This window comes from Hipposideros armiger, unplaced genomic scaffold (genome assembly GCF_001890085.2).
Source record: "Hipposideros armiger isolate ML-2016 unplaced genomic scaffold, ASM189008v1 scaffold_238, whole genome shotgun sequence".
Taxonomy (NCBI): Eukaryota; Metazoa; Chordata; class Mammalia; order Chiroptera; family Hipposideridae; genus Hipposideros; species Hipposideros armiger.
Window position 1 is genome coordinate 1222136 of NW_017731588.1, and position 20644 is coordinate 1242779.

General features: G+C 39.7%; 3 protein-coding genes across 10 annotated transcripts in view; 2 read left to right on the plus strand and 1 right to left on the minus strand.

Annotated features, from left to right (window-relative positions):
• The window catches only part of RBM39 (RNA binding motif protein 39), a 56054-nt gene extending 49185 nt beyond the window's left edge, over positions 1–6869 (plus strand). For 6 of the 8 annotated variants that reach the window (XM_019655231.1, XM_019655229.1, XM_019655230.1 and 3 more), the window contains 5 exons: positions 1785–1835; positions 3884–3965; positions 5161–5266; positions 5731–5809; positions 5904–6869. In XM_019655231.1, coding sequence (XP_019510776.1) covers positions 1785–1835; positions 3884–3965; positions 5161–5266; positions 5731–5809; positions 5904–6004 — 419 coding nt within the window. In that variant the 3' untranslated portion in view covers positions 6005–6869. The remainder of the gene's footprint in view (positions 1–1784; positions 1836–3883; positions 3966–5160; positions 5267–5730; positions 5810–5903) is intronic. The other 2 variants (XM_019655225.1, XM_019655228.1) reach the window with 1 other exon arrangement.
• A 1764-nt stretch (positions 6870–8633) lies between these two features.
• ROMO1 (reactive oxygen species modulator 1) lies at positions 8634–10218 on the minus strand. Its single transcript, XM_019655327.1, has 3 exons — positions 10127–10218; positions 9814–9944; positions 8634–8823 (listed from the first exon to the last, which is right to left on the minus strand). The coding sequence occupies exons 2-3, from the start codon at positions 9942–9944 to the stop codon at positions 8715–8717; spliced, it is 240 nt and encodes a 79-aa protein (XP_019510872.1). The 5' UTR covers positions 10127–10218; the 3' UTR covers positions 8634–8714.
• The window catches only part of NFS1 (NFS1 cysteine desulfurase), an 18387-nt gene continuing 7943 nt past the window's right edge, over positions 10201–20644 (plus strand). Inside the window, exons 1-7 of the mRNA XM_019655326.1 lie at positions 10201–10386; positions 11001–11110; positions 11796–11912; positions 12714–12797; positions 17802–17954; positions 19347–19440; positions 20131–20265. Of these exons, the coding sequence (XP_019510871.1) occupies positions 10290–10386; positions 11001–11110; positions 11796–11912; positions 12714–12797; positions 17802–17954; positions 19347–19440; positions 20131–20265 (790 nt within the window). The 5' untranslated portion in view covers positions 10201–10289. The remainder of the gene's footprint in view (positions 10387–11000; positions 11111–11795; positions 11913–12713; positions 12798–17801; positions 17955–19346; positions 19441–20130; positions 20266–20644) is intronic.

Below are 20644 nucleotides of genomic sequence, written 5' to 3' on the forward strand. Positions count from 1 at the left end.
TAGTGTTACTACCTATAGCCATTATTTCTCCTGTGATGCATGATACATGACTACAACTCCCTGGGCACATTCACTGTGTAGCTTGTTATTGTGATCAACTAAAATTCTAAATGTCCACATGGGTTGCTGAAAATAGACTTTTAATTATCTGTGTATTTGTTATATTTCCCTTTGTTAGTGTTCATTGACATGATTTAAAGTTTGATTTTCTTACACGTCCCATAAATTGTATTGCTGAATTAATAGTCACTCAATTTTTAGGTAAATATTTATGTAACTGGATATTTTTCTCCAGATAGTCATTATTAAAACTTCATACATTCCTTGTTGAAATTACACAAATTACTAAGTGTTAATGTGATTGAGGCTCTTGTCCCCTGAGTTTTTTAAAGCTATTTTTTTGAAATGAAGAACAGGTCATCACTATATCTACATTTTTATTAAGATCCTAAGATAGGATCTTTACTTTTATGAAACCCATGCTTTGTTTTCTAACTTTACAACTTTTGAGATTTTGGTAGGGATTTATATACACTTAGAACAGCATGGATTTCTGATATCTATACATTTTTCCCATTTTAGGAAAAAACAAATTTTGTTATAATTTAAAATTTATTGACAATCTTCCTATGGTGATATCTTCAAGTTCCTTCAGTATACACCAGTTACATTTCTTCAACTCCCTGAGATGCCAATTTTGAGCACCTAGGACCAAGGTATACTTATATCCCAATATAAGCTGGGCTGTAGATCCCTTTTCATTTTTGCCCATGTTTTATAATCATTTTCAGTACTCAGCAAGAAACCCAGATGGTAATAAAGTGTTGCATTTGAATCACATGCTAATGAAAATTAGGTACTGAATCTAAACAATTTCTATATTGTATATTTCTGTAAGTTTTGAACTTGCAGATAGCTTTTCAACACTGGCATTTTCTTTACTGTTCAGGCTTGCTGCCGTTTTCACTTACTAGCAGCTTTCATTTAACTTGCTTTGCAGTGTAGAAATGTTGATGATTATATGAAAAAAATACATTGGTACAAAACCCCATTCTGTTTATTTTTAATACTGACCAGATGCTTAAATTTTCTTCATAGATTATGGTAAACCTAATTAGATTTTTCCTGCCTCATTTAATTTCCAGATTGGCCATGAAACCAGACCCCAATAAAAACTGTCACCTTCTGGGCTGGACTTGACGATTTGAATCTTAAAGGAACTTAAAAAATGATATACTGTATACATATAGTTAGAATGGTGACTTACCCAGTAGTGATATTCCTACTACTGAACTTGGTAGATTAGTGAAAGTGTTTACAGCTGTTTGATGTGTACTATTGCAGGGATTACTGTTTTTTTTAATAAACTTTTGAAAGTTTAAAATGCTTATTGCCACTGATAGAAAAATAAATAGATTGAATATCCCAAGTACTTGGAATTGAATTCTCAAGATCAGGGTTTTCATGTATTTTCTGACCGGTGTGCTTCCCTTTCCCCATTTCCCATTATTCCCATGTGCAGAGTAGTATAGTGGAATACGTTTGAGATGTGAAAGAGTACTAGGAATAGGAAGGAGAGAGGCATAAGTAAGTTTCCTAGGATAGGAGGAAATAAGAAGGCCCCAAAGCCTTGTCAATGAGGAATGGGGAAGGAGGTTTGGCTGCCAGGTTTTACTATAAGTTCATTTTGATAAACCCTGCTACTGTAGTCCTCTTTTATTAAAGCTTTCCTGACATTTACCCTGTTAGTTGAGGCTCTTCATTGTTCCTGCACTGAGCTGTAGAATTCTCTTTTGTTATAGATTTGCAAACAAGACTTTCCCAACAGACTGAAGGTGAGTTGAGTTTTTTATTTGTCTTTGAAATAGATATAAGTGTAGCAAGACATAGTTGTTTATATTTATTACATTTATTGTAGTTTGTATTTTGGACCCAATTTTGGCAGAATCACATAGTGGTTATGTGTACAGTAAGCTATCTGGTAATGTATGTTTTAGAAGGCCTAATCTAAAATCTTAGAGTTGATAGATAAAACATTAAAATGTGTGCTTTATTTTGCTTTAGCTTAGAATTATTTTCAGCCTTGTATGCTTATTTTTGTGTTTTGATTGTAAGTTTTATATAGAAGTCAGAAATGAAATTTGTCATTTTAATAGACAAATCTTTCAGAACATAAGAGTCTGTGAACTTAATATAAGATTAGGAAAAACTGACTCTTAACTCCAGCAGTACCAAGAAATAAGAAAATTACCTAGCCTAAATTGCATGCAGATTTGAGAGATTGAAACAATTTATAGTGATTTTTTTTCTTGTTTTTAATTGCTATATAAATACCTGCCATTTGATAGAGCAATTTGCTATTGAACAAAATCAGTATCCATCTTTTATAGGGTATACTTAGTCATTGATTCTATATGAGAAAGGTCTTCATGTTACTTGAGAGTCAGGATTAAATGTGTGATTTTTCCAGCAAATGGGACAATTGTAGTCAATCTTTTTTTCCTAACATTTTAAAAAGAACTAGTGGATTTTCCTCTTAACTATATTTCTATGCTGAATTCATTGTGTTCTGCATTTATCTAGGTTGATCCGGAATATTTCTATAATACATATTTTAAATATTTTTCTGTATTCATAGTATATTATCATAGTTAATTTGAGAAAGTGGAAAAATAAAGTCAGTTGTTTTGTAATGACCTAGTTTTTTTTTCAAGCATACTTCCATATGTTTAAATAAAGGTACACAGTGGACTTCATTTTTTAATTGTAACAAGCACAGTTGCATCGTTAACTTTCCTCAATAAAATTTGACATCTTTTAGTTTAACTTTTTATTTTAATGTAAAGCTTTATGAAAGAAAACTATTGAAGTGAAAAATAAGCAAAAAGTATTTGTAATTCTGTCAGAAACAGTCATTTTTTATGTATTTCATGCATAGCCATAATTTTTATTCAGCAGATTATTTCTGATACTTCCTTGGGTGACCGTTTAATTACCATAATTTCTAATGCACTTTTATCCTTAGCTTTGTTTGTTGTTATGTATTGGAATGAAATTTGGTCAAATGTTTTGATTACGGTGAGTGAGTTGTAATAGCTACTGGTAATGTTTTGTAAATTACATAAAAACAACGGAGCAGCTGTATTGGAAAATGCTCACGTCAAGCTTAAAATCAACATGAGTTTTAAATGTTGCTCCTAAATATTAACACTGTTCAGTTTATTATTTTTAATAGTGAATAATTACATAGTCTATTCTTTTTAGTGTTTCTTATGCTAAAACAGACCTAATTTCTAAAATACTAATTTGATTTTGTAATAGGATTTATAATCCTAGGATATTAAATCTCAAATCCTTGGATGGTTTTATGCATCTTATTTTAAAAACTTAACCTTATTATAATGTTTATATATTTTTTTGAATAACTATATTCATGGGCAGAAACCTAGGAAATACAATAGGGTATAGAATTATTTTGCATTTTAAAGATGTATTTTCATCATCCCCTGCTTCTCATGGTATAAACTCCAGCAGCCCTACAAAATTATCCTTACATTTTATCCTTTGCCTTTCTGGATTGATTTGTATTGATATTTGTGTAATTGCATTTTAGTTGCATGTAAAATTTAATTACCCTTCTAAAAATAAAACTCCCAACTTTTCTCAAGATCAGCTATTTCAAATACGTTGCCTTGGTTTTCTGGCAACTATTATATAATAAAATGGGCTACCATTGCCTACTTTGATCACATTGTTAAATAAGATAAATTAGTGAAGTGGCTGACTTGACTACCCTAGTGAATTTCAGGCTTTGGGTTTACTGTTTTTTCTGTTTTATTCTAATGCCTTTTCCATGAAACTAATTTCTCTCTCTCTTTTTTAGCGTCAGCTTTAGCTGCAGCTGCCTCTGTTCAACCTCTTGCAACACAATGTTTTCAACTTTCTAACATGTTTAACCCTCAAACGTAAGTAATAGACTTTGGTGAAGTTCAAAAGGGTATATTGTCGGTTCAATGCCCGGCCCGAGCTGAGCTGCCAACAGGTGGCAGGATGATGGCTCAGCTAAAAAAAAAAAATGAAGGGTATATTGTGAAAGCTTTAATGTTTAACTTTACTAAACTAACACTAAAGGTGTTTCAATATATTTCATAGTTCAAACAATTTTGATCCTCTTATCCTTTGCCTTTCTGGATTGATTTGTATTGATATTTGTGTAGTTGAATTTGGGTTGCATGGAAAGTTTACCCTTCTAAAAATCAAACTCAACTTTTTCAAGATCAATTATTTCAAATATGTTGCCTCAGTTTTCTGGCAGCTAAAATGGGATACCTGATTCTCTTAGCACAATTTTAATGGACATTTCTATTTATTTCCTTTGGCTGTGTCTATAAGATGGGAGTTGAATGAAAAGCTATACATTTTTGTTTTCCATTTATATCCAAGTAGTTTTGTATGACGTTTCTATTAGTATTTATTTCAATCACCATTTTACTCTTTTACCAGTTCTTGGCTTTGAAATTTTAAGCTTATTTCTTCTAATAGAAGAAAAATATCTTCTCAGGTTTTCTTTTGATTAGTATTTGCTGTGAATTAGAAGTATTTCTTTTCTGCCTAGTCAGTGATTTTAGAATGCCATTCATTAATCAGTCCACATCTTGTTGGTTTTATAAATCATGCTTATAATATATTCTAATATAAGTATTGGGTTTTATAAATCGTGCTTATAATATATTCTAATATAAGTATTGGGTTTTTTGTTCAGGTAATTTGATAAATCAACCATTATAGTTGATGAAACATTTTTCATACAATAACTTTAATAATTTATAACATGCTGTTTGCATTTATTAGTTCATGGTTTACAATAGAAAGCCTTGTATTGTTAGCTTTGTCTATAAAATGGTGATAAACTGTTGGTATAAGTATCATTTGAAAGATGAATGTTAGTGCTAAAAAAAATTATAAGCTTGTTAGAAATTTTTTATATCTTAATTTTATTTGATTTCCTCCAGTGCCCTACTGATGAGTTTTTAAATGAAAAGAATGCGTATTTTAGAAAATTTTATACAAATGAGAATATACATAACATTTTGTAAGTTTCTGCAGTGTCTAATAATATTTATTAGACTGTCTTACTTACTGCTTTATACTGTCTTACAGAGAAGAAGAAGTTGGATGGGATACAGAGATTAAGGATGATGTGATTGAAGAATGTAATAAACATGGAGGAGTTATTCATATTTATGTTGACAAAAATTCAGCTCAGGTATTTTGATGTTTTTAATAAACAAAGATAGGATGTTGTCTTTTTGTCTTAATCTTCACAGATACTTGGGTCACATTATAATTACTTTCTTTCCTTAGATATTTTTTTTCCAAAAGAAGTTTTAACATACCAGCTAAATATATGCCTTGTAAAATAAAGATACTTTGAAAAATAACTAATATTACACCAGGCCATTAGCAGTGTTGCTGGTTAGTGTTATCTTGCCATGAAATCCTGGTATCTTGATTCGTTCTTCGGCAGTTTCCAAATTATAGAGAAAAAGTAGACCAGGGCAAGTCTTTGGGAGAATAAAACATTTTTAATAAAATTGTAGCTCTGCATATTAGCTAGTGAAACAATTCAATAGTGAGAGAAGTGAGTTTTTCTACAGGCGATGTTAATAAACCTATTTGAATCCATGTTATATATCACAATGTCCTTACATTTATTTTGTTGTATTTTAGGGCAATGTATATGTGAAATGCCCATCAATTGCTGCAGCCATTGCTGCTGTAAATGCATTGCATGGCAGGTGGTTTGCTGGTGAGTTTGATCTTTTTTTCTGAGTGATTATTATTAAGGGTCTAATTAATCTGAGTGGAGATGTTAAACTACACATATCTGTTTCTTTCAACAGGTAAAATGATAACAGCAGCATATGTACCTCTTCCAACTTATCACAACCTCTTTCCCGATTCTATGACAGCAACACAACTACTGGTTCCAAGTAGACGATGAAGGAAGATATAGCCCCTTATGTACATAGCTTTTTTTCTTTCTTGAGAATTCATCTTGAGTTATCTTTTATTTAGATAAAAATAAAGAGGCAAGGGTCTACTGTCATTTGTATACAATTCCTGTTACCTTGGAAAAATAAAAATGTTAACAGGAATGCAGTGTGCTCATTCTCCCTAACTAGCAAATCCCACTGTATACAAAGCTGTTCTCTTGTTCTGCCTTTTAAATATACATGTAGACAATTACATTACGGATCTATAGGAATAGCTCTAGGGGAACAAATGTGCATCTTAATGTAAAAAGGCAGACAGGGATGTAATGTTTTTAATGTTTCAGAAGCCTAACTTTTTACACAGCAGTTACATTTCACATTTCACTAATGTTGATATTTGGCTAATGGTGTAGCAGAGGTTTCTGGAATACACATTAGTGAATGGAAATTCAAGACAGCTGAAGGGCTGTTTGATTAACATCTCATCTTGCACTCTGATCAATTGGCAAGAAAATATTTCAAAATTACATTTCTGGATGGTATCTTTTGAATTAATGTATCTGTAAAAGTTTCTTTGTAAATATGTGTTCTAGTGTGTCTAAGATTCCAAACAAAATGATCCCTGCATTTCCTCAAGATGTTTAGTGAGTCTGGTGAGCAAAGCAGTCTGAGCAAGAACTAGGAAATGCAGAAATAGGTTTTGTCTGGTTGCATATAATCTTTGCTCTTTTTAAGCTCTGTGAGCTCTGAAATATATTTTTGGGTTACTTCAGTGTGTTTGACAAGACAGCTTGATATTTCTATCAAACAAATGACTTTCATATTGCAACAATCTTTGTAAGAACCACTCAAATAAAATTCTCTTAAAAAGGCCACAAGAAATCTTCATTTTTGAAATGTTTTAAAGTCATAGAAACTTGAAAGTAAGGTGGTAGGTAGTTCCTTTTGTAGCTATTTGGTGTTCGCCTCTTCATTCCATACAGAATCTGGATAAATTTGCCCTCAAGTTGTTCCTATACATTGCTGTATATCACTATATATCTTAGCACTATATTTAGGATGTTATCAAAACTGGGATTTACCAGTAAGAAAACTAAACAGATTTACCCAGCATTAAACCTGGGTATTCTCTCCTGTGTTGTCTGGACATCTTAGTGGCAAAATGCTTTACTATTTAAAAAGTAAATACCAAACAAAAAATGGTCTAAGTTCAGACTGGTTACCCAAATATTTAATTGGATTTATAACTTTATTATGGGATTTTGTTTTTAGCTTTAACTTGACTTGGGTACTTAGCCTTCACCATTTATACTCTGAACTCAGCTTCAAGTTCTGTCTAGGTTGAACCTTTGTATCGGAATGATTACCTTGAGATATTTGCTTACCTCTTATTTCTGTTTTATTATATTGGTTAGAATTGAGGCACAAGTTTTCTTTCCCAAGTATCGCCACAAATTTTTTTACTTTTTTTTTATTAGGGAACTGGGGAAGGGGAACAGTCCTGGGGAAAGGGAACAGCCGAGTTATTGTCCTTCAATCTTAGTTGTAGAGGGTGCTGCTAGCTCAGCTCCCAAGTCCAGTCGCCATCCAGCCGCCCATCGGCAGCTCACAACCACTCAGCCCAAGGTGCCATGTTCAATCTTAGTTGCTGGTGGGTGTAGCCCACCATCCCATTTGGGAGTCAACAGGCAACCTTGTTAGGAGTAGGTGCTCTCACCAGCTGAGCCATCCTGCCACCTGTGCAGCTCACTGGCCCATGTGGGAATCGAACCGGCGACCCTGTTGCTCAGAGTTCACCCTCTTAACCAACTGAGCCGCTTGGCCAGCCCTAAATTTTTCATTCTTGAATCAAGTCCTATCAGGTTATTTTCTTTTCCAGGGACCTGGGTCAGCAAAGGTGGCCATAGGTATTTAATCTTGTTTTAAATTTAGCTCACCACACCACTGAATAAAAAGTTTGGGTTGTAAATGATCAAAGTAAGTTTGTTAACTAATGTGAGGCATAGAAAATAGTTCAAATTGGCATTCTGAGTGAAATCCTTCAGGTAATCAGTTCTGTAACACGTTTTTTTTATTTTGGTAACTTAAGGGGCAATGCAGTTTATAGTAAAATCAAGGGCTCTGTGGGTCCTGACCAGGTGAGGGGCACTTGAGTCAGTACTAAACCTATTTTACCAAGCCAATTTTGTGGGAGATGTGAATCAGTTGATACAATTTACATCGTCATTAATGGCTGGTTAGAATGTCATCTAAGATTGACTCAGTTGAGAAGCTACAAGTGTCTGATGGCTTGGTTTTGTTTCACAGTGAATAATTTATCTGTTCAAGCCAGCAGCTATAGCTGGACAGTTTTCAGACGAACAACAGCATTGGAAATAAGACATGTTAATACCCACTTTTGCATTGTGATCTTGAGGCAATCGAGCTTCAGTTTTTCACCTTTAAAACAGTGATAATAGCATCAACATTAAAGGAATAAGGGTTTACTAGAATCTATGAAAAGTTATAGGCATGCAAAATTTTTTAACTGGATTTAACAGATTACAGACCTACTGAAATTGACAAACGTACTCAGCCCACTTCAGAAGATCTCTTAACCAAGCTGGATAATAGAGAAGAGAAAATAATGCCTCCACATTCAGACTACTCAAAGTCTTTATTACTGTACATGGGCTGAGATTGATGGGAGGGAGTAGATGTGGACAACCATTGCCCTGATTAGCATCGGATGCCCATCCCAATAGCCATGAATGTGCCAAAGGTGCCGCCACTCTGCATCATGGTTTTCCCGATGCCGCCCATCAGCTCCCGACCCCGCATTCCGATCCTGGGAGAAGAGGAAACCAAGATGGGGCCAATTGGGAACAAGAATACTGTAAAGGGAGATGCATTAAAAGGGCATTAACTGCCCCTTTTCAATGTATACTTCTAATAATGAATAAAGCACTCCAGAAATCTGGCGTGACATCATCCCTTCCCACTTGGGGTGCGTAATGACTAGTTGAAAAGGGACCAGAGGGATCCTCCTGATGAATGTCAAGTCAACTGCCTTCAGTTTGTTGGAGGAATCAAATGCAGTGTAAAGGTCATGGACAGTTAAACCAGTTTTTTGTTATGATTTTACCGCCAGGGTATATATGATCCAATGAAGACAGCTGTCTTAGACGGTTTCCTAGTGTCAAAGCAATCACGAGTCATTTTACAGTTTGTGTCAAGTATAAAATAAGGGTAACATTCACAGGATTGTTGTGCTAAAGCATTTAACAGTGATTACCACAGTAAGTGGTCAGTAAATGGTAATTTACAATCTGGAAAGGGGAATATTCCAGTTTACTACATGTGAAAATGACAGGGTGTAGAGTTTTATCTGCTTCATTTCTACATCCTGTTCCCAGTGCAGTGAAATTGCTCAACAAGTTAGTCCCACTGAGCGTAAATGTAAATACAGATAGCGACAGTAGTAGTATCCACTAACTGAGCACTTAACATGTGCCAAGTTCTGTGCTAAGCGTGCTCTGATTTGATCCTTGCAAGTCTGAGGTCCATGTTACTGACCTCATTCTACACCTGCGGAAACCCAGGCTCAATTTGCCTAAGGTTACAGAACGAGTAAGGCCAGAGAGGTTGAGTCAGCTCACATTCTCAAGCACCAAGGCTTCCAACCTGTCCTTCCAGACTGAAGGTGGTTAGGAAGTCTGTCTCGCTGCTTAAGAGGGCAGCGAGGGAATGTAACAAGGTAGTCTGTTCAGGATGCAGGCCGAATGCAATGGGCGGGAAGGCCCGGTAATTCGCCGAGGTCACCACCCGCGCCCCTCACCTGAGACAGGAAAAGGTGCCGAAGAGCGCCCCGGCCGCCATGCCCACGGCGCAACCCATCACAAAGCCCATCTTCACACGGTCGAAGCAGCTAGGCTGGGACTGTCCGTAGGGACCCACGGCCACCGGCATCTGCGGGGTTCGAGGGTTAGGGAAATGAAGGCCTAGCCGACAGCCCGAGAGCAAGGGGGTGGAACAGAGGAAGCGGGGTGGGGAGCGGGCCCAAGGGTTTGGGGCAGTACGGGAAGGAAAATCAGCGCGTAGTCCGACTCCATCACCCTCTTAGAGTTCCGACCCGCGAGCCCCCACCTCACCTCGCTCGCGGCCTCGGTCGCTCAGCTCTACGTCTCACACGGAACGCGAGGCGGGGCGCGCTCGTGGACCTAGGAATCTCTTCCGGGGCGCTGAGCAATACTTCCGGGAGTCTGCAGCTGAGGATTGCAGCTGCTTGGGGCGAGGGGCTGTGCCATCAGGACCATGCTACTGCGAACTACTTGGAGGCGGGTGGCCGCGGCAATGCCCGCCGCTCCCGGGCTGAGACCGGAGGCGCCCACTCGGGGTCTGCGCCTGCGCGGTACGCTCCGGTTCCCACTCACTGCCCCCCTATCTGGAAGCGCGGACCTTTCTCCTCCGCTGAGTATCTGAATATAACGGAGCCACCCTCTTCCGCCCGCTGCCCACACCCTCTGACCCTTTTTCCCTTGGCTGCACCTCTCAAATTTTCTCAGGTCGGCCTTCTGAACCGTTGACTTCGCCGCGCCCACCTTAGATCTTACCCCGCAGGCCTTCAGAGCCTTGGAGGCTCGGTCTTCAGACCTCTCCTGGCAGACTTTTAGAGATGCTAGTCGTCCAGCCAGTAACTTTTGAAGGAGATCTTCCTACTCTTTCTCCCCATTTCTTCTAAATGGCTTTGCCCATTCAGAGTCCTCCCCACTCTCAACGACGCGATTTGAATATTGTCCCAACATACATCCCCCTCCAAGAACCCCGTCTTTGTCCCTTACATCCTTTTACAATTTGCTCAAATCCTCTGATGTTATTTTTCCTTTTCCATTGAGATTCAACTCCAGCATGCCTTAACTTATCTCATCTGCATCCAGTTTTTACTTTCTGCTGTCTTGGATACCCTGTGTCCATAGTTGCATCTGCTCTCACTTGGCCACTCCCTTGCACTTTTTGTTTTGTCAGTTGCAGACCATGCTTCCCAGTCTGCTGTTTCCTCAGATACAGCCACTGCTCCGGAGGTGGAGTCAATGCTGCGACCTCTGTATATGGATGTGCAAGCTACAACTCCTTTGGTAAGGATGGAGGAGCAGCTTTTGCCGAGGCTATTTGTTTATAGGAATTATATCGTAAAAGTGACAATGTACAGAAATGGCTGTCAGAACAAGGCAATGTTGTAGATTACCTGGAGAGATAGTAGAATAGTCTGATTGAAGATGGATTGGGGTCTGACCGAGTGGCTCATTGGTTAGAAGTTGGCTTGGGACGCCAGCTCTGAGTATCAGGTTCCTGGTTCGGATCCCACATGAGGGCCAGTGACGCTGCGCCCTCTACAGCAAAGATGGTGAACAACAGCTCAACCTGGAGCTGGGCTGCCCCGAGACACCGTGAGCAGCCATCCAATGACTGGCAAGCAACTGCCTCACCCAGGAAGAGCGCAAGGATAGTACCAACGTGGACCAGTGAAGCGACATCCTCCATGACTAGACTGAAGAACAAAATGACTGCAACTTGTCTGGTCTCCTTCCCTGATTCCCCAATAAAATCTTAAAAAATAAAAATAAAAATAAAAGATGGATTGGGAGTGGAAGTATATTAGGCTTATATTTGATTAGTACCTGGGGTGCTGGAAGAATGTTTGAGGCCTAATCTAGGCAGTGTCTGAAAGGTTGGGAGTGTGTTGAGGCAGCTCTGAGGGGATGGAGTTGGGCCTGAGTTAACTATAGCTTAAGGAGACTGATCTATTTCTGTTATGCTCAGGACCCTCGGGTGCTTGATGCCATGCTCCCTTACCTAGTCAACTACTATGGGAACCCACACTCCCGGACACATGCTTATGGATGGGAGAGTGAGTCAGCCATGGAACATGCTCGCCAGGTTAGTACAGAGTTTATAGGTGCTGTGTCAGGGCCTGTGGGAGGCTTTTCCTTCTTGTTAGGTCTGGGTGGAGGTAGAAATGGTTTATGGCTCTTTCAGAAAGAGATTCAGAGAGCAGAACTTGGGAGTCCCTCTCAAGTCATTTAATTAGTCTCCATATTTCCTAGCTAAATGACCTTTGGCAAGTTATCTAATTTCTCTAAGCCTCAGTTTCCTCACATTGCAAATGACATGTAATAGTTCTGACTCCCAAGGATTATTATTGGGTGGATTAAACGAGACAATGTTAGCGATGTGTTTATTAACCCAACATCTATATACCAGGGGTACCAAAAAAATGTATACAAGTGGACACTTTGGTCAACGTTGCTCAAACAGTAGTTTGCCATCATCAGAAGTGTCTGGATGCTGATGGTAACCATTTTGAGCACCTCTTGTAATTGCAGAAGTCAAATGTGACTTGTATTCATCTTTTGTTATCGGTGTATATTGAGTATTACAATTTTAATACAGTTTTCCTTTCTGAAAATATGTATACGTTTTTTTGGCACCCTCTGTATGAAGAACTCAGTAGTGCTTTTTTAAAAACAACATTATTATTATTATTATTATTATTACTATTATTATTATTATTTTGTATTGGGCTGGAAAAAAGCCTGGGATCTGGGATGTAAGCTTTTTAGGCAGTTGATAGAATGCAGTGGAACTCTTCTTTCTCGTGAGCTCTGTCCTAGCTGTGTCCTGAAGCCCAGTACTTGCCTGGGGAACTGATGTTACTTATCTCTGTTTCTTGGCTTGCAGCAAGTAGCATCCCTCATTGGAGCTGATCCCCGTGAGATTGTTTTCACTAGTGGTGCTACTGAATCCAACAACATAGCAATTAAGGTAAGAGAAGGAACCAGAGGGTGTATCTGGGCTTTCCTGACTTGGGAGATAATGTCCTTCAATCATTTGGGCTCACATATGTATTTCGGAGCCCTATTGTGAAGAGAAGACACACACACACACTCTTTCTGATTTGTTGCTTCCTTCTCCCTTTGCAATCTACTCTAAAGTTTTTGTTCCTAATGAACTGAGTTCAGTAAGGTAGTTGGATAGGAAAGAAGGTGGCTCTTGGACCATTAAGCACTTGGTTTTTTGGACGGCAGCTACTTAAGAGATTGGATAATGGTGACTCAACCCTTTCTCCCATCCTTTTGATCTACTCATGATGAAGTCCAGAATGCACTTGTAATTGGGCATGTTTCTTAGCTCCACCCTTATGTATATAATTTCAGGGCTGCCCTCCTCTCAGCCTTGCCTTTTTTTTCTTTCAGATCTGTTTGCAACAAGTTCCTCCTGTTTCTTTAGATGTCCCATTTTCAAGTACTGGTCGCTGTGGTTACCTCTGCAGGCATCAGTTAGTCACCCATTCTGGATCAATCACAACGTCCTTGGGACATACAGATCTTTGGTACTTAAGAAATTCCACTCTCGTGTTGGTGTTTCATAGGACATAATCACCTTTGATTGGGCCTGGTTGCCAGGATCATTTGAGTAAATGCCCAGGCTCTGATAAATTGTGGGCTGCTGCAGATTCAGCTCTGGCTTCACCCCTTCTCAGTGTTATCTCTCAACTGTGTTGCCAGTATTGTTTTCTTCTGACCTTTGCCTGAGTGTAGGAGGCCTGACAGGCTCCAGAACCATCAGCAGTCTGCCTGATGCTGTTAACAGGAAAGCATCCCTCCTTTGGACTACAAAGACCACAGAGCCAGGGTGGAGGACCCTCCAAAGATGGGGATGATTTCAAAACTTTGAAAATGTTTGTTTTGAAAGTCTATACAGATCCCAAACCTAGAGGACAAGGATTGCTAAGAATAGTTGTGATTGGGCCAGCCGAGTGGCTCAGTTGGTTAAGAGCTCGCTCAAGAGTTTGAGCTCTGAGCAACAGCGGTTTGATGCCTGGCCTGAGCTGAGCTGCCACTGAGTTGCCAAAAGGTGGCAGGATGGCTCACCTAAATTAAAAAAAAAGAATAGTTGTGACGAAGCCCCCTTTAGTCTCCTGGATGGGTAGCGTAGATATCTATCTGCTGTTAGAGCATTTCACACTGTGGTAAATGAGATAGGAGAGGCAGGCAACTTTTAAATGCTTTACCTTTATGTTCCTTGTCCTTGAGAACATTCAGTTTTTATGTAATTATAATTTTGGCCAAATTAGTTTTATATTCTGCTTTTAAAGCAGTACTCTGTTATAAGCTCTGCTGGGATGGGGTTGCACATTTTATTTCTTTTAATTTTTAAAAAGTAATTAATGCATTTGTGTAAAGATTTTTTTTTTTTTTAAGATTTTATTGAGGAATTGGGGAAGGGGAACAGCTAGGTTGTCCTTTAATCTTAGTTGTGGAGGGTGCAGCTAGCTCAGCTCCAAGTCCAGTCGCCATCCAGCCGCCTGTGGGCAGCTCGCAGCTGTTCAGCTAAAGGTGCCGTGTTCAATCTTAGTGGGAATCGAACTGGCAGCCCTGTTGCTCAGAGCTTGTGCTCTTAACCGACTGAGCCACTCAACCAGCCCCAAGATTTTTTTTAACCATATAGAAAAGTTTAAAACAGAGCGTAAGTCTTCCTCTTCTTCCTCCACTATTCTGACCCTGAGTCCTGCTCTGCAAAGTTAATTCACACCGATTCTGTTCAGTATTGTTCCACAAAAAGAATTATGCAAACGTATGAATTTGATTTTCATATTTTCACAAATCGTAGCATGCCATATTTATTCTTCTGTAACCATTAATAGCATATCCTATGTACTTCCATCTCAAGCTCCATTATTTTTAATATAACTACATTCTGTTTTATGGAGTTGTGTTATCACAATATTCATTTTACTATTAATTTCTCTCGTTGGATGTGTTTAATCTTTCCATTTTTTAAAGGATTATAAATGTAACTATAGCATATTTTGTCTCTATAGTAGCTTCATCTAGCTTTTGAAATATTTCCCTAAGGTAAACTCCAAAGGAAGAATCACAGTTAAAGAATGTGAATACAGCTTTTAAGATTGTCTTTCTAAATAATTTTCTGAAGAGTTATAGCATAAACATGCCATTAGCAAGGAATAAGTGTCTGTTCACTTCTACACTGCCAGCTTTGGGTGTCAGTGTCACCATATTTGCATGTTTTGCTATTTAAATAGAAATAAAAGAGAGAGGCTTTTGCTTGGCATGCAAGGATAGGCATGTTCCCTTTTCCACCTATGAATATATTTGGTCTTTGTTCTTTGTTACGGGCACAGAACAGCTTCAGAGACCCTTGGAGTTCCCTGAATATTAAGATTGTCTTTTGTTATTCAAAACAAGCCCCTTTGGACCTTACCTGAGTTTATGGTAATGAGGTGATTCATGCTGGGCCCTTAGTTTCAAGGGACAGGCTAGTTACTCTAAAAAGATCAACCATGTGATTAGAGGATTGGAAGTTTCATCTCTACTCCTCTCTGGGGAAGAGAGTGGGGCTGGAGATTGAGTTCAGTCATGAGGCCAATGCCTATGTAATGAAACTCCATAAAAACTCTGCACAGCAAGGCTCGGAGGAGATTCCAAGTTGGTGAACTCATGGGTGTGCTGAGAAGGTGGTATGCCTAGATTCCAGGAGGAGAGGGCATGGAAGGAAGCTCTTGTGCCCCTCTCTACTCCAGCCCTCTCCCTGTGTATCTCTTCCATTTGGCTGTTCCTGAGTTGTATTCTTTATAATAAAACTCTAATCATAAGTATACATCGCTTTCAGTGAGTTCTGGAAGTTGTTCTGTTACTGGAGAGCAGGCTCTTCTCAGCAAGGTGTCCAGGTTCTTGGTGTTTCAAGCAAAAATTGAACGAGACACTGAAGTAAAGTAGTGAAAAAGCAGTTTATTAGAAAGGACAGTACACTCCAAAGAAATAGGAGTGGGCCCGAGCAGTAGAGAATGGCTCAAGGGCCATTATTAGAAAAGAAAGTACACGTCAAAGAGTTAGGAGCAGGCCGAACAAAGGAAGCTCAAAAGGCGCTGACTGTCTAGGACTTGGAGTTTTATCCCTTCTTTCTCTAGAATGGGCTGTTCTTTCTAGGTATAAGACCACTTGATTGGTACCTGTGATTGACAAGAGGCTATTACCTCATCTTTTTATTTTATTTTATTTTAAAGATTTTATTGGGGAATTGGGGGAGGGGAACAGCGCTGGGGAATTGGGGAAGGGGAACAGACAAGTTGCTGTCCTTTGTTCTTCAATCTGGTTGTGGAGGACTTTGCTTCACTAGCCCATGTTGGTATTATCATTGCGCTCTTCCTGGCTGAGGCAGATCGGTCGCTGGCCACTGGACAGCCGCTCACAGCGGCTCTTGGCAGCTCACACACCAGCTGCTGGCCGCTCATGCTGGCTTCCAGCCACACATGGTAGCTTATGGCAGCCCACTGCAGCAGGGGCTGCAGCCCAGCTCCAGGTCATACTGTTCACCATCTTAGCTGTAGAGGGCGCAGCGTCACTGGCCCTCATGTGGGATCCGAACCGGGGCCCTGCTGCTCAGCACTGGCGTCCCAAGCCAGCTCTTAACCAACGCGCCACTCGGCCAGCCCTGTTACCTCATCTTTTTAGACTGTGCATGTTTCTTCCCATTATTCAGTCTGTTACAATGATGTTAATGAACTTCTGGGCATATGTATGATATTGTAGTGACGGTATAATGAGGCCCAGGTGAAATGAAGGTCGTGGTGGCCCTTACTACGCAGGTGTGAGTGACTGGTTTAAGCTAGTTGGGTATTTTGTGCCCATTTGTTTCCTCATAGAAGCAGATAATTATAGTGAAAAAGGGGAGTTTTGGGTAAAGGGGGGAAGTCCTCTGGGCGGTTGTATTGTTGGACATGTAGGAATGTAGAGACCTGATGTCTATCTCTTAACTGCCTGCCTTGTTTTCCCCTTGAGAGACGTAATCCCCATAAGATCTCTGGGAAGTTGAGGGACAGGAGGTTTTTTTCTTCTGTATCTGCTTCCTGCTGAGCAGGGGCGTAGAGCTGTCCCTACCTATTGGGGGACTCATGAAACTCTTGCACTGCCTGATCTTAGATGAAAGGCGGGGGTCTCGAAATTTGCCTGGAAGACCGTGTTCCACCTGGGAGCTCACGCTGGAATCTTGTTGGGGTATTGTTTGTATCCCCAAGGATACAGTGAGGAAAAATATAGATTTTAAAAGTGTTTGGCTGAAAAAGCAGAGCTCAAAGCTATTGATATAAGGTGGCTACGTGATGGCTCTATGGAGCCTGTGGTCATTTAACCGGTTATTCAGGTGACCTTAATTGTCCAGGAGCTGGGCCCGCAGCGGGTTAGGAAAGAACATTAGGTTTCAATGATTACAATCAACAAGTATGAATCACAAATCTTACGGTAATTGTCTAGAGCAGGGGTAGGAACTTTCTATGATTTAGGTTAAAAACAGTCTATTATTTATGATTAACAAACTGATTAGATAACCAAAGGGCTACAATGCCAAAACATTAGGAAAAAGAAAACAGGATTTTTACAGTGAAAAAGCCCCTTTATTTGGCCCGTATGAGCCCTAGTGAATTACTGAACTTCAGGGGCCTGTGAGAAGCCCTGAATTTGTAGCCAGCTGGGCAGAAGTATGAGTTGGTGGCTTGTGACACCCAGGCCTTGCAGCTGGCATTTGAAGTGGGGGCAGTCTCGTGGGACTGAATCCCTTAATCTGTGGGATTTGCGCTAACTCTGGGTAGTTAGCATCCGAACTAAATTGATTTGTAGGACACCCAGTTGGTGTTGGAAGATTGATGTTGGAGCATAGCACCCTTGCCTACTTTACCTTTACAAGTGGGAGTGAAGTCATTGCTGTCTATCTGAGTATATTCTTCTTCCTTCCTCCACTACTAATTTCTAGGGGGTGGCCAGGTTCTATAGGTCACGGAAAAAGCACTTGATCACCACCCAGACAGAACACAAATGTGTCTTGGACTCTTGCCGTTCATTGGAAGCTGAGGGCTTTCAGGTCACCTACCTCCCAGTGAAGAAAAGTGGGATCATCGACCTGAAGGTAGGAGTGGCTCTTGGCAGGAGGGGAAAAAATTTGAGGAGCGTATCTTCAGGCTGTGAATCTATCTGTTCAGCCTCAGCTGGAGCTTGAAGGGGTGGGACTTAGAGAAATAGGCCTGGAAGAGAGATATCAAAAGTATGTTCCCACTGAGTGTGTGTCATCTTCCTTTTTATCTGGAGGCTGTTGTTGGTGCTTCCTGGTTTTTATGGGAGCCACTGGGCATATGTGCAGGATGCCAGGGGCTCATACTCACCATAGCAAAGCTCTGGCCTCCTCCCCTACACTGATGTCTCTCATGCCTCTAAAGAGGAGGTGTAGGTTTTTAGAAGAATATTTCCATTTTTGGCCCATATCCTTATATGTCCATTTTGGGTAGTGACTCCAAGCATTTTGTCCACCAGATTTTGGATACTCGCATCCCTAAACAAATCCTAAGATGCAATTTGTATACAGAACCCTGTCATGTGCAAATAGAGATAATTTTACTTCTTGCTTTCCAACCTGGAAGCCTTTTATTTCTTTTTATTGCTTAATTGTCCTGGCAAGAACTTCTAGTACAAAGTTGAATGAAAGTAGTGAGAGTTTTCATTTCCCTGAGATAAATGCCCAGGAGTATAACTACTGGATCATATGGTGATTTCATGTTGAGTTTGTCTCTGTAAGAACATCCAAACCTGTAGAGAATTTTTATGAGTTTATTTGAAGCCAAACTGACCACATATCGGGAAGCAAGATCTCAAATACTCTGGAGAAGGACAGTTTTTCAGTTTCTTTTATACATTTGGAATTAAGGAGGAAAGCATGGAAGATTACATGAAGGTAGGAGAAAGCAAGACACCTAAATCTCTATGATTGGATTACAGGATAGTTAAAAAGATTATGTGCTCCCTTGGGGTGGTAAGGCCTCCTGGGGTCTGAAAAAGGATTACTTTGGCTTTTCAAAGGTGTGATAACCTGGATACACAAGAACAGGACAGGGTTTGCTTAAGGGGAAGATAAACCTTTTACTTAAAAATGTTATAGGCCTGGGCATGACTAACCACCATGACCTGACCAGTTAGGAATTTATGATCAGATCACCCTGGGAGGTTACTTTTGGTCACTGATTTATTACAACACACTTTTTTTGTTCACGAATTTTATAAAGAACAAAAACTGCCAAAGTGTTCTCCAGCATGACTGTACCATTTTCCGTTCCCACAAGTAGTGTATGAATGATCCAGTTTGTTTGCAGCCCCACCAGCATTTTGTGTTGTCACTATTTTTATTTAAACCATTCTGATAGGTGTGTTGTGAAAGGCCCATTCTCAAGACTAAGCTTGCCTACATTCTATTGTAAGCTAGGGAGAACTTGGTGGTACTATGCAGTCTACTTACTCCTGATATTCTTAGGAACTAGAGGCTGCCATCCAACCCGATACCAGCCTGGTCTCAGTCATGACTGTGAACAATGAGATTGGAGTGAAGCAGCCCATTGAGGAAATAGGTGAGTATCATGGGTGGCCCCTGATGCTTGCCCAACCCTGAGATTCATCTGAGTAGGAGTAGACCAGGAACTGTAACACTTGATAGATAGACTACAGTAAGAGAATTCTGGGGAAAGAAGGCTTCAGTTCCTTCTTCAAGAACATATTGCAAGTGGCAGAGCCAGTATTTGCATCCAAGTCTAGTACCTTTTATGTTCTTTTTATTTTACTGTAGTAGGTGCAGTACACAAAATAGTAAACAAAACAGAAGGAACTTCTCTTTTTTTTCTCTCCCTCTTTGATTTTTTTCACTTTTTAGAACATCTCTTTGTTATGCTCCCTTAGAGCCAGACTCCTATAACCTCTTAGTTACATTAGCAAATGAATCTGGTACATTAGCAAATGAATCTGTTCATCTTTGCCTCTTTTAAATCAAAAGGGATCTAAAAGTTAACTTAATTCTTGAAAGGCCTGGTAAGAAGAGTCTTATGCATCTCAGTATCCAAGCGTGTTTGGATTTGGTGCTTTGAACTTCCTCTTTCTTGTTCTAGTCAAGGAAGCTAGAGCTGAGAGAGAGAAGTAATTTACTATGTGGCTAGAGGCTAATGTCAGATGCAGTTTGACCTTAGAGCTCATGGTACCCTGTGAGACCACTGCCAGGTGACTTCCCAACACTGTGCTATGGTTCTTTTCCTCTGTTGTTTCCTCAGGGCGGATCTGCAGTTCCAGAAAGGTTTATTTCCATACGGATGCAGCCCAGGCTGTTGGAAAAATCCCACTTGATGTCAACGACATGAAAATTGATCTCATGAGCATCAGTGGTCACAAAATCTATGGTCCCAAAGGTACCAACCCCTCCTAGAGTTCCTCCGCTCTGTATCTCCCAGTAAACCCTGTGACAGATGTTCTTTGGACTCATCTGGCACCACCATGGCCCTCAGAAGAAGTTGTAAATTCAGAGTGCCTTGCAGAATGCAAGTGTCAGTTTGCAATAGCCAAGGCCACTGGCCTATTTGTAGATCCTTGTAGTTACTATATAGCAGAACATTCTTCCCTGTTCTCTTTAGAAAATCCTTAGACAGCATGTTAGACATTAATTTGCTTGAGGAACAAGGGTAATTTTTTTTCATATCAAATTTAGCTAGCTAAGTCCAGCTACCCCTATGATATGATATACAGAGCAGTATTCTTTTTCTTCTTTTTTTTTTTTTTTTTTTTTTTTTT